Source organism: Cydia splendana, chromosome 19 (assembly GCF_910591565.1).
Source record: "Cydia splendana chromosome 19, ilCydSple1.2, whole genome shotgun sequence".
Lineage (NCBI taxonomy): Eukaryota > Metazoa > Arthropoda > Insecta > Lepidoptera > Tortricidae > Cydia > Cydia splendana.
This window is the reverse complement of record NC_085978.1, coordinates 1,141,221-1,154,384: the sequence shown is the minus strand read 5'-3', so window position 1 is coordinate 1,154,384 and position 13,164 is coordinate 1,141,221. Positions and strand designations below refer to the sequence as shown.

At 40.2% G+C, this 13,164-nt stretch overlaps 1 protein-coding gene across 1 annotated transcript; it reads right to left on the bottom strand.

The window, feature by feature from the left end:
• Positions 1-1,547: 1,547 nt before the first annotated feature.
• On the bottom strand, positions 1,548-6,470 carry LOC134800399 (apolipophorin-3-like). The gene is made up of 4 exons (XM_063772897.1): positions 6,336-6,470; positions 5,341-5,544; positions 4,210-4,368; positions 1,548-1,987 (listed from the first exon to the last, which is right to left on the bottom strand). Exons 1-4 carry the CDS (start codon positions 6,375-6,377, stop codon positions 1,838-1,840), a joined length of 555 nt encoding a protein of 184 aa, XP_063628967.1. The 5' UTR covers positions 6,378-6,470; the 3' UTR covers positions 1,548-1,837.
• Between the last annotated feature and the right edge of the window lie 6,694 nt (positions 6,471-13,164).

Sequence of the window (13,164 nt, the reverse complement as noted above, 5' to 3'; positions counted from 1 at the left end):
TTAGATTGCACTTTCGGGAAATTTGACTTGCCTTCAGATTCATCATTTAAGCTGGATTCATTGGAATATATTTGGATTTTTTGGGAAAACCTTAGATGGTTGCGGCCTGGAAAAGGGTTAAGATGGGAGTATGCTCTTTTTTTGAAGGGATAGTTCGGAAACATACTACCTACATTTATTTTCGTTTGTAATACGTTGCCCGGTAAACATTATTATTAATACATTGCAATCATAAAATACTTACCTCGAGCATTGCTTACTCTGAAGGGTAGCCAGTATTTTGTATATTATTTAAAATATTACATGACGTGCGAATTAATTACTTTTATAATAAAAAAAAGCCCTAAGTCGTGATCGCTAGGTAGGTTGCCGCATTGTCCCGCTGAATACATTAACGTATATATATATGGACTGGCCTTACGCGCACTAAAAATGGTACTAGTTTAGCGGTGTGACTCACGAATTCCAGCCAATCGAGCAGTCTAACGCAACTAGTTGCGACCAATAGCGCGCGTGATGCGAACTCATCAACCAATCGCGTGCGTGATGCGAACTCATCAACCAATAGCGCGCGTGATGCGAACTCATCAACCAATCGCGTTGTACCGGTGTCACACCGCTGTACTGGCCCCTGTCATGCCTCATTATTATTGTCCGTAAGGCCAGTCCATAGATATCTATGTCAATGGCTGAATAGTAATGCTGATCCGCTGAGCGAAATATTGGATAGCCCTCTGGTCACTAGAAGTTTCTAGAAGTAGCATTGATAGCTGTAGAGTAGCGCTTTAGGCCACCACACATAGATCCAGAGCTTCAACCCCAAACGACGCAAATATGTAGCTAATTTGTTTCGCGCTTTAACCTATTCCTATTTTTTCTTACTTAGGGGAGGGAGGGGGTCCAAAACTGGCAAAAATCGTCATACGTAATAAATGAATGGCACTAGTGATCCAAAAGATTCGAGCCTTTTAGCTCTTTTTTTAGGGCTCGCCTCATCTCTTGACGCCTAAAAGGCTAAAAGCCTATTTCTATTTAATTAGTAAAATAGGCTTTTAGCCTTTTAAGGGGCCCACTGATTAACCGTCAAGAGATGAGGCGAGCCCTAAAAAAAAGAGCTAAAAGGCTCGCGTCTTTCGGATCACTAAATGGCACCATTATTATGATGTAATACAAATCTAAAAGTTCAGACTACACGTTCATGTTACTTTATCAGTGCTAAAGGCCACTGACCACTATCTACAATTTTGGCAGCGTGATAACCAGGGTCGAGGGCGACAAAAACAACAGTTTGTGATACTGATATAATTCTTTATTGAGACGAAAGTAGACGCCGCGAAATAGCTTTTTCATACAAATGTCCTCTTTTTCCTCTCTGTATATTTACATTTTTGAATATATTTTGATGTATATCACAGTTTTGCTCCTTGGTTTGATTTTCTTAAATGTCTAATTATTATAAGAGTCAAGAGCATTTAAAAATTGTATGTAATTTGATTTTCGCTCCTAATTCTTAAAATAATCAGTCTTCTTTTTATTTTTCTTTGCTCTATCTATCCCATTTTAGGTGCTACATTCTTATAATAATCAATAAATTGTAAAAATATTTTTCATAATGTCAATATTCAGAAAGAAAATTGGGAATTACGTTTGTATGGAGAAGCAGGATGCCTAGCCAAGGTGACAATCGCTTGCGCTTTAACGAAACGCTTTGCGTCTCTTTACCACTCTTCCATATTAGTGCGACTGGGACTGTTGCGTCTCGTTCGCTACGAAGCGTAAACAATTGGCATGTTGGCTACGCATACAGGCGGCGTCTTTCCTATTAAAGTACTGGTTCTTATTGCTTGTTGACTGCCTCTTGCACCTTCTTCTGCACGACCTCAGCCTGCTTCACGAAGTCATCGTAAGCCTGCTTGAGCTGCGGGGCGAGTTTCTGGTTGGTAGCTTCAGCGTTAGCCTGGACAGCCTTGGCGAGCTTTTGGGTCTCCTGGATGGAAAGTTACATGATTAGATTCCTATTTTAACCAGCCACATTCGGAGCCGAAAGCTGTATGTTGTACAGTGAGCACCACAGGAACCGGCCAGAAAAGGCGTCATAAGTAATACTCGTACCATTCTCACAGCTTAACAAAAAGTGATGCTACTATTGATGCTGAATACACGCGCTTGAGATCAATAGATGTTTTTGCTTAAAACTTAAAAATAATATGTTTTGATAATTTAAGATGGTACCTAATCAAGGGAATAAATTAACCGCCCTTATCCACTTTCATTATAATATAATTATCTGCTACTCTTAGACAATTTTGTCTAGTTCCGAGATTTATCCCGAATTTTATGATTAATGCTCCGTCACACAGGCGCGTTTTGCGGGCGGCGCGTGAGCGGGGCGCGCCGCTTTTACATATATCACGCTCACGCCCCGCCCGGAAACCGCGCCTGTGTGACGGAACCTTTAAGGACTAAAACCTAAGGGAATTTCTATTGTAGGTTGACTGCTATACCTACTCGTAGTTATTGGCCAGTATATAGTAAATTGGCCACTCTTAAGGCCGAGCCACACCGGCTGCGTGTGCAGCACGCTGCGTGGCGTGCGCTGCGTGACGTGCGCAGCACCCCTGTCACACCGGGTGACGCGCACGTCACGCAACGCACGCCACGCAGTGTGCTGCACACGCCACGCAGGCGCACGCTGCAGCTCAGTCATGCGTGCAGTAAAATAAAATACGCCTGCGACAGTACCTACATCATGTTATTATAATATACATATATTAAATAATAATCGAGATAATTGAGAGTACATAATATTATTCACCGACGCACAATAGTTCACAATACAACAACCTTGTTTTCCAATAGTATCGTTAATACCTAACATCGATTTGTTCCCACAGGCGAAATTAAATTTTTATAAGACGTATTTTTTGTAATCTTTGTGCTATGTTGTAAATATACATTCGTATTGACGAACGATTTTAATTAGTTGTTCTTTTATCACTGAATCCATATTAAAAACCAGCACGCGCACCGGCCGAGTTGTAAATAAATACAAGCGAGCTGCGCGTGTAGACGCACAGCACCTATGCAGCACCGAGCTGTGCGTGTCCGAACCTGCTCGGTTCGCCCTCTCATAGGGAACGCAGTTAAACACAACGTCATCACTGCACGCAACGAAGCGACGTTGCCGCTCCGCTGCGTGGACGCGTGCACGCAGCACGCAGCCGGTTTGTCTCGTCGGAGCTGCGTTGCGTGCAAGTCACGCGTACGCGCACGTCACGCACACGTCACGCAAGCGGTGTGTCCTCTCGTATGAGTTTTCGTATTATACAACGCATCGGGACGCGTACGTGCACGTGCACGTCTACGCATACGCATCCGGTGTGGCTTGGCCTTTAATGATAAAGTTTCAATTGGCTTGTTTGTTTATGATTTGTATGGAGTGGCCAATTATTATATACTGGCCAATAACTCTAACAGTCACCCTACTTATAGTTAGACCAAATTTAGTAGCAGATAATTTCGAAAATTCTGGAAGTGCCTGGGAAGTCACCCTAACCACTTCGTCTCTTCGCTCATATCCACCTAGTCTACATTATTTTGGAATTCTTAACCTTATTTCAAAGACATATTAGGTCTATTCAAGGTGCATATGTGTGTGGTGGTCAAAACAAAGATTGTGGGCTCAACCCTCGGATGTGCTGTATAGAGAACTAATTTTTGTTTTGAAAAAAATTTGAAAATTCGGTAAGGATCCTTATCATACCCTCTAGCCGCCCCGACGTCAAAACTTGGCAAGTCAAATGCAATTTTGATTTGTCAAAATAAAGATTCAAATTGGAATGGAACTAAATAATAGGTGAATATAATAGGTGAGTCCAAAGCGCAGCGTCTCCGCTGGCTTGGCCATCTCGAAAGGATGGGTGAAGATCGGGCAGCCAAAAGGGTCTACTTGGGTTGACCAACTGGGCGCCGTCCTGTTGGTCGTCCTAAATACCGTTGGGCAGAGAGAGTGGAGGCAGATCTCCGTGAGCTCGGCGTCGGCGAAAGCTGGCGATCAAAGTGGCGTGCTCTTGTGTTGGAGGCCTAGACTCATTTTGGGTCACCGCGCCAACCAAGTAAGTAAGGAAGTAATTTGAATGGAACGGGAGACCTTTTAATAGGCCTCTGGGCGGATAGATACATAGACGAGAGCTTAAAAGTAGTTAGTACCCCGACGGTTTGCTGGACAGCCTGCTGCAGCTTGTCGCGAAGATGGGCCGCCTGCTGCTCGACCTCAGGGTGCTGCCTCTTCAGATCGTTGACCGTCTGTTCGATCTTCTGCTTGGTCTGCTCCAGGGCTTCCTTGGTCTTGCCGGAGGCATCGTTGATCTGGAACAACCATACTCTTAGTAATGATGATTCACTATAAACAATGTTTGGGATACACTGTTTCTGAAACAATATGCAGATGTTTACAGATACAATGTTTCGGCTCACATAGTGTCACACTTGGCGATAAACAATAGTGTTTACCGCAACTGTTTCTGTGTTTCAGAAACGCGCGGATTTCTAAACAGAAACCAGAAACCGTGTTTCTAGTGAATACGCGCCTTAATACATACCTATAGAAGATTTTTCAGGAATCGCCATTTCTGAAAAATCTCATGGCCATAACTACTTGTTCGAAAATTCCGAGGAAATCTCGCTTTGTTAGTTATTCAATGCTTATCGAAAAAAAAAATGGTTGTCTGTAAAGTCGGTTTACGGATGGTTTACGGACGATAATTTTGCGTGATAACATCATCGTCATAAGAAAACGTGGCCGTAACGTTACCATGGAGATCCGTCCACAACGTTACCATGGAGATATGTCCACAACATGACACTTTTTCGTGCATGCTACCGGTGTTCATCAATTTATAAGACGTTTAAAGTGCTAAATCACCGTACACTGTCTTGTACTAACCGTACAAATTCATGAAATTCAATCGTATTACCCTGCTACTACGACCTTGATACTGGCGAAATAGCCCCAATGGGCTGAAGCCATAATTATAAAAGAATGAATATAAGACGTTATCACGTCAAAATAATACTTGAAACTAAAAGTCGCTGGGGTCGCAACGTAGCTAGAGCCAGGTCAAGCTAGCCCCACAGAGAGATAGCACGGACTGTGCAAGTGTTATTTTAAACGTCATAATTTCATAGAAGTTTTACTTCTACATTCACTGCAGAGTTAGTTTATTGATAGGTACCTATCACTTTTATTTCAAGTCGCTTAATGTTTTTATTAATACCAGATCCTAAATTCAGGTTGGTTGCCCTAAGTCACAAGTCACAAGTCTTACGGAGGATACTTACAGCGCCTTGCAGGGCGTTAGAGAAAGACGAGAGCTGAACGAGTACGGAGTCCGAGCCCTCCTTGAGGGACTTAGTGACCTCCTGGGTGCTCTGGCTGTTCACCAGAGCGTTGAACTGTTCCGTGAACGTCTTCTGGAATTCCGCTGCGTGCTTCTGGATATCATCGAGGGGGTTGGTCTCGCGGCGGACCATGCGGGCGTTGGCCTGTGGGAAAAATTACCGAGAATTTAGGTTTGGGTTATATGCGTTGGTAGCCTAACGGTAAGGGAACGCAATAAATCCCGAGGCCGCGGGTCAATCAAACCACGGCGCGTACTTAATATTAATGAGTTTTGAAGATATTTTACTAGTCGCTTTTCGGTTAAGGAGAATTTCTGAGGAACAACTCCCAATAAGGTGGGAAGGTCAGATGGCAGTGGCTTTTGTAAATAAAGGGGAAGGTACTCCTTTACTATATGACCCCTCAATGTTGTTTACTATTATGTACAGAAGGGATTATTTTTGTTTTAAAATCTATTTACCTATATAACTCTATTAGCTATGGGTAGTGGGTACGATGTGTAAGATAATAGTCGGTAAAATGCCATTCAATTTGCAGAATAAAAATTGCATTATTCTTTAAGTACCTATCACAATTTCGAAGTAATGCATGCAAGTCATGTAACATGCTACCTAGTACCTAATGTTTACAAATGCGACAGTAACCCTGTTTGCACACTTCACGATTTAGCTACAGAACATATTTACCAAAATAAAATATGGAGATAGTCCCAATATTATGTATCTCCCAAGGCTGCCAAAATTTAAACTCAGATTATACGCATTTAGAACCAAATGAAGGTATTAAAATGATTTCCAGCTTGCTGGGAATTAATTCCTCAAAACACTTTTTTGGATTTAACATGACTGGCCAGTCAGGAAGGAACATAGAAACCGTTACCAAAGTAGGTACCTATATAGTTATATACAAAAACAACAAAATATTAGGTACTTACCAGAGCCAAGAAAGCAACGAAGACTACGAATTTGGCGGCCATTTTGTTAAGTGTCAGTCGGTGAGCTCGCTCTTCCACAGTAGGACTGAAGACTCCAGGGGGCGAAGCGCGTTATATAGGCGACAATGTTTGCTTATCTGTATTCGCATAAGCACTACGACTCATATTGACCAGTGTAACTATGGCCATGAGACCCGGAGACTATTTATCAAGAGCAGATCTTAACTTGACCATTGGAGGATCTTAAAGCCTTTGAAATAAGATTTGAGAATTATTAGCGACCAGTGTACGTAGACTGAGTAATCGGAGCTCATTCTTATAATAGTTTAGGATAATTAAATGCTTGCTAATGTTGTTATAATAGCAAAGTTTGAACAACGATTAATTAACGTTACAAGGAATACTATCTATTGTTTTAAACCCGGATTTTGAGATGGAAAGGTTTCGTGCCCTCTCGTCTGTCACGCCTATTTTTGGGTTATCAAAATCCGTTTCACCCAGAAATGAGGAAGAAGGATAAGGAGGTCAATAAAATTTAATGGTTAGTTTTACTGATTTTATTACAGTTAAAGAGTTAATTCAGTAGGTACCTATAGCGCTACTCAAACTGTCAAACTCGTGGTAAGGCTATAATCAAATACTGTTTCATTTTACAGTTTTGTAAACAATTGACTGATGAATTGATTGATGGGACTTGTCCTTTATTAAATATTATTCATTCATTCATTCATAAGTCCGAGTAGCATTAAGGGCCTCTGTAATTTGTGTAACACTCTTTAAAAGTAACTTTTCATAAACTGAAACAGATGTCATACAAAAGGCCGAGCCCTCCAGTGGCCGAGGCCGAAATAGAAGTGGCGTCTTCAGCTTACACGGCTAACGCCCTGCCCTGACTTAGAGGGGCCTAGAGGCCACCACCGATGGCAGTACCCTCAGTGGCTGATTTGCAGTCTTTGCCGTTATCCCATCCCATCATTTTGACTACATTTTGAGTTATTTCTTGTTATCAAGAGCGAATTTTTTGTCGCAATTTGCCGCCCCTAAATATCTTGCCGCCCTAGGCCCGGACCTACTGGGCCTTAGGGCAAATCCGCCACTGGGTACCCATCCCAAATTGTCGAGTATATGTCCTTATCATTTTCTTTTGCAGCATCTTAAACGAACTCTAATGGGCGAACAGTACGTGCTAGCACCTCCTATCCTTACAGGATTACGATACAGCGAGAAAGATGGTGCTACTGTCTCGTCTATACAACTGGGAAAAAGCATGTCATGGGTTTCAGTTTATAATTTATAGTACTTACTTAAAACACTTTTATTTTCAATAGCCTATATTGTGTCCCACAGCTGGGCAAAGGCCTCCCCTGTCTTTCGCCACTCGTCACGGCTTTGTGCATGTTCCCGCCAGTCGCCACAGAATGAGTTCAGGTCGTTTCGCCATCTCATTTTTGGTCTGCCTCTACCTCGGGTGATCTGTGGTGCCCATTCGGTCGCTATTTTGGCCCATCTGTCCGGGTGCATCCGACAGATATGTCCCGCCCAATCCCACTTGAGCTTGGCGGCCTTCACACCCACATCTGCGATTCCAGTTTTGGAGCGCAGCTCTGTGTTCCTTAAAATAACTTAAAACACTAATCAATATTTAATAAAAATTACATTTTGTTCCCTAGTCATACCTAAGTAACTTTTCATGCCTATGCCTAACTACATTTACTACAATGATACACATATATCCGCCTGATAATTCTTACTTTACTGCCTAAAGGTTATCATCTTTTTAGCGATAAACTTAGTTTTATTTGACTGCAAAAAAGACGGATTTGCAAGTGAACTCAGAGTTTACTCGTACATGTTATTTTACTGGTTATGTTACGATGATGATTTACCCTTAGGTAAACCCTACCCTACCTCTTCAAAACCTAGTCTATCCCTATATACATAACAATGAACATTTTAGATTTCTAGTTCGCATTTTTCTTTAATAGAAACATATATAAAATAGTTAAGGTAAACGTACTCGTGCTCGACGCGGTCCCAGTACATGTCATCTTGAAACTTAAGTCATTGTCAATAGAGGTGACAGCAAGGTGTCATCTGTTGGGCATTACCATGTCGAGCACTAGTACGTTTACGTTATCTGTTTTATAACAGAGCAAAGTTGTTGTTCATCTCCTCGTGCTTTAATTGATACTCGAGAAAGCAAAAGTAGTATACACAATTGAATCACGGGCAAAGCTAGTGCTTCTAAAAGCTGAATTTTCAGCAGTGCGAAGGGTTTCAAGTCATGAGGGTTGAACAAACTTTGTTACTGATTGACTATAGTTATTTGTACAACAAGAGATCAAAGTTTGATATTTCTTCGAGTGCTTATTTTGAGTCCCGTGCAAGCGAAAGATTCTATAATAGATTCACGAGCGTAGCGAGTGAATCTAATTTAGAATTTTGAGCGTAGTAAGGGATTCAAAAGCGCACGAGATGTAAATAACTTTGATCTCGTGTAGTACACAAAATTTTTCACCCTAAGCAGTGAGAACATACCTAGAGGGACAGAGATAATAGAACCCAAGTATATCGAACTTGAATTAGACCCCGCATGTTGAAATGACATTTGACTATAAAGGTCACTTGAATGTCATTTTGTCTCACTGAGTGAGCAAAATCGCATTTTGCTCACTGAGTGAGACAAAATGACTCAGTGAGCAAAATCGCATTTTGCTCACTGTTTTTAAGAAGCAAAGTACCCTTGTTCGAGCTGCTGAGGTGAAAAACAATTTGATTCACCACACGCACCACACCAACGTAAGGATACCTAAATGTTTATCATTCAAAAGCATTATTTATATTATGTTATATTTATTTTTTTAGGTATTAGTTCTAATTTTGTAGATAGTTTTAATTTTAGGTTACTCTTTATTGTAAGTTTGTTATTAAAATATTATGTTTAAAACTTAATATTCAATTTCACCAGCCAGCAAGAGGAAATAAATTAAAATTTGCATTTAATTACTTTGACACTCCTGTGGTTACAATTAAACTTTCTCATCAGTTTTGATTCCTAAAAAAAACATATTGATATTTTGTTCAAGTAATAGTGACAAAAAAAAAGTAATAGTGTTGTTCTAAACTCATATATACTCATGATATATATGACTCAAACTTGCTTGACCATAAACTTTGATTGTAATTTTAGTGACGAAATACTAAGAAATATTTGTTAAAGTATTTCTAGGAACGCCAGAGTCGTGGGGGCGAAATTAAAAGATAATACATACATGGAAAATCTCCATAATGTATGAAGAAATATATTATAACCCAAGGCTATTAGGGGGACTTGAGGCCTTCGACTAGGCTACGAGGCCATCGTTTAAGAGTTGGGTTTTAATAGTAGATTTTCAGTCGAGGTAGTTTTATTTACCTTTTCAGTCTCGGACTATTGGCGCTCTCACTGCGTTCGAGCGGTGTGCAGTGCGGAAATGGTTACTTTTCATCCGAGTGTATAACTCTACTTTTCACTTTAGAATACGAGGCAAGTAAACATGTGTAAGTAGTTATTAAAAAACCTCCACTTAAGTGAATGAAATTTAAGAGCGTGAGAAATGAAATTGCAATGCACAAAATCAAATCATTCAATTAATCAAATTGCAGTGAAAAAAAAACTCAAAATCATAATTTGTAATCTAAATTAATATCTAGCTTAAATCTAAAATAGGCCCTTGAGGCATTGTACCAAGGATGCTGGCGGCATTTCCTCGCTGTATCGCAATGCTGATACGTTGTGCGAGGTAGCCGCCAGCTTATTTGTAATTGATTACCAAACTATATGACCTTCGGCCGGACTACGTCAATCGGGTCAGCTAATAAGTAAAAGCAAATTTAATAAGATAAAATGAATCAATATTAGGAGACAATCTTAAACAAACTGACCTATTTTTCTAGGTACAAACAGCCACACTCGTAACTGTCCATCGGTGGACCTTATGCCTTTTGGAATAAGGTCCAGGCTAGTTAACAGAGTGGTCGACGATGGTAAGTACCATAATTTTTAATTTCACTGAATAATCCATTGGTAGATCTTATTTCGATGCAATAAGGCTGGAATTAAGCGATCATTTAAGAGGATAGTGGAATACAAACGTGGGGACTGGGGACTACCTGGATATTGACGTTATGGAATAATAGATTGTTAACCAAGGGATGAAATGGTGACTTTCACCCAAATTAAACACTCTATTTTTCATTTCGAATACGAGGAAAGTAAAATACATGTGCATTTAAAAAACACGGCTAAGTAATTTAGTATTCGGTAAGTATTTCTTGGGGGTAGGTACTTTCTGTTAAAATAAGTGCTCCTTAAGTGTTATACTAAGTGCCTTCCCTAGGTCTCTGAATCTGGGCCTGATCGTTTCCGCTATCAAAGACATATGTAACTTCGTATCTATACTTTTTGCCGCTATTAAACCAATCATGTCTATCCTCGGGACTCACTCCTCATACTACATTTCATCTAAATGTTTATAACCGTTTTACAGTGAAGAAATATACCGGGTGTGGCCTGTAACACGAGCAAATAATCAAAACATAGATAGGAAATAATCAAAACATAGAGGAATACATCAAACGGTGACACTTTTGTTCAACAACTTTTAAAAATTATGAAGTATTTAGACTCCATATTTTTCATACAAAATAAATATTATCTTCAATGGACGCCATCGCCACGCCATATCATTGTGATTGACGTTGCTTGTCACTTGTCACGCATTTTTTAAACATAACAAAATTCGCAATACATTGCGTCTTAGAATAAACTTTAAAGTGTATTAAAATCAAACCACAAGTTATTTTTAAAAGTTGCTGAACAAATGTTGGTCGGTATGAGGAGTACAGCCTACAGTTAAATTTTTTGCTCATATTACAGGCCACACCCAGTATAACATATAGGTATACACACAGGCAGACATACCAGTACAATACCTAGTTTCGCATTTATAATATTACTAATATTAAATTGCTCTAACTTTACAATGATAACAATATAAAATTGCTCTCCCACACAACATCGTACCCAATTAATTTTGGTTGTTATTCATAATTTATTAGTCCCATAGGTGACCGCTAACACTCGTGGGGTTCCTTTTTATTGCGAGGGTATGCTTATAACACGAGGGATGAAAACATGATGACAATAAGTAGCTACTGTTAGTGACTTTTTACACACTTTTATTTAGCTTCACCAGGCGTAGGGTTACCAGATACAAATTTAGAATTTCCTGACAAAATTCCTGATTTACGAATATTTTTCCTGACATACGACAGTGGGGGATAGCCGCGTTTTAATTTAAGTTTTATAAAATGTATTATTTGTATTAATTTAAGTTAATAAAGGTACTTTATCAATTCAAAAAATTCCTGACATTTTCGTGTTCCGTCCCCATTCCCGACAAAAGGCCAAAATTTCTGACATGTCAGGAAAATTCCTGTCATCTGGTAACCCTAACCAGGCGTGGCTCACTCCGCGATTTCGTCGCTTTGCAACAGGTAGCTAAAAGTACATCCGTTCCACACCAATTTTGGTGGCTAGCCATAAGCCGCGCGTGGCGCTGTCGCCACCTACCGGTCATATCTGTCCTGATCGTAACAGACGCGTTTTGTTAGAGAGTGAGTCTTCTGTACCTAGTACTATTATTTATTCTGTGGCTTCACTGCGCATATACCTATATTTCTTTGTATATATGGTGCTTCAAATCATGTAACTTCAATTTGAACCACTTGCGGGTGTCTGATTGAGCTGAAATTTCGCATACTTCCATATTTCCGATAACAATGCAATAATATGGAGCTCTAACATGGAGCTGATCTGACGATGCAGTCGGAAGGTAGCCAAAGGAAATCGTCCATGGAAAAACATAAACACATTGAGTTAAGGCTCATTTGAAAGGTCTCGAGAAGCACTTGCTTGATAGACATGCAAAGGAGAAAAAGTACAGTCGGCAATAAAAGTGAGTATCATAAAAATATGTTTGACGGGTACTTGTTGGCCCATAATGTTAGTGAGTGTAGGTAGTAGAGATGTGCGCCGATAGCAAAATCATCGGCGGCGGCGTCCGATGATTTTTTGACCGGCGGCGGCGGCGTGATCGGCGTAAAATCGGCGTGGCATAATTTTTCATACTGCATGAGAACGTGGCTGTAGAAACTCTACATTAAAACCCTCTGAGTATTTACTAGGCTATCTAAAACATATTATGTGTGTTTTCTAAATTATTGCCGAAAATTATATCCCATCATGTCACTTGGCAACCATTTATTACCAATACCAACCTAACGGTTACCAAATGGTATGTTTAAATATTAAAATAAAAAGGATACTTTAAAACGCTACATTTTAGGCAGTATTTTTACTTACTTTGTAAGGCCAAGCGCGCACCACGACTTTTTGTCGCGCGATAATTTAGTCGCAGAAATGTAACGTATGTGTTTATATGGCAGTGCGCGCATATGCGACAAAAAAATCGCAGCGATTTTAAAATTGTGATTTGTCACATTTTTCCGCGACTGCTCGCGACGCGATTGTCGCAAAGTGAATTGCAGCATACGGAGTTGTATGGCCCTGCGCGCACTGCGATAATAAAATCGCACCCCGGACCTCAGTCGGCACTTCGCTCTCCAAGCCCCATCATGTCGGAAACTGCTTCTACGATGGAGTCTCAAGATGAGACGCTAGATGTTGACCATTTAATTATGGAAATAGAAGGAGAACACCTTTGTGGTGTAAATACTCAAAGTTATACGGCGAACGCATATTAAAGACACGTTTCATGACAAACGA

Bases quoted from the DNA above. Each gene is read 5' to 3' on its own strand.
- LOC134800399 (XM_063772897.1), bottom strand. From the start codon at position 6,377: ATGGCCGCCAAATTCGTAGTCTTCGTTGCTTTCTTGGCTCTG. The intron at 4,369-5,340 runs GTAAGTATCCTC...TGGTTGTTCCAG, and splicing joins CTAACGCCCTGCAAGGCGCT to ATCAACGATGCCTCCGGCAA. The intron at 1,988-4,209 runs GTACTAACTACT...CTTTCCATCCAG, and splicing joins CTGTCCAGCAAACCGTCGGG to GAGACCCAAAAGCTCGCCAA.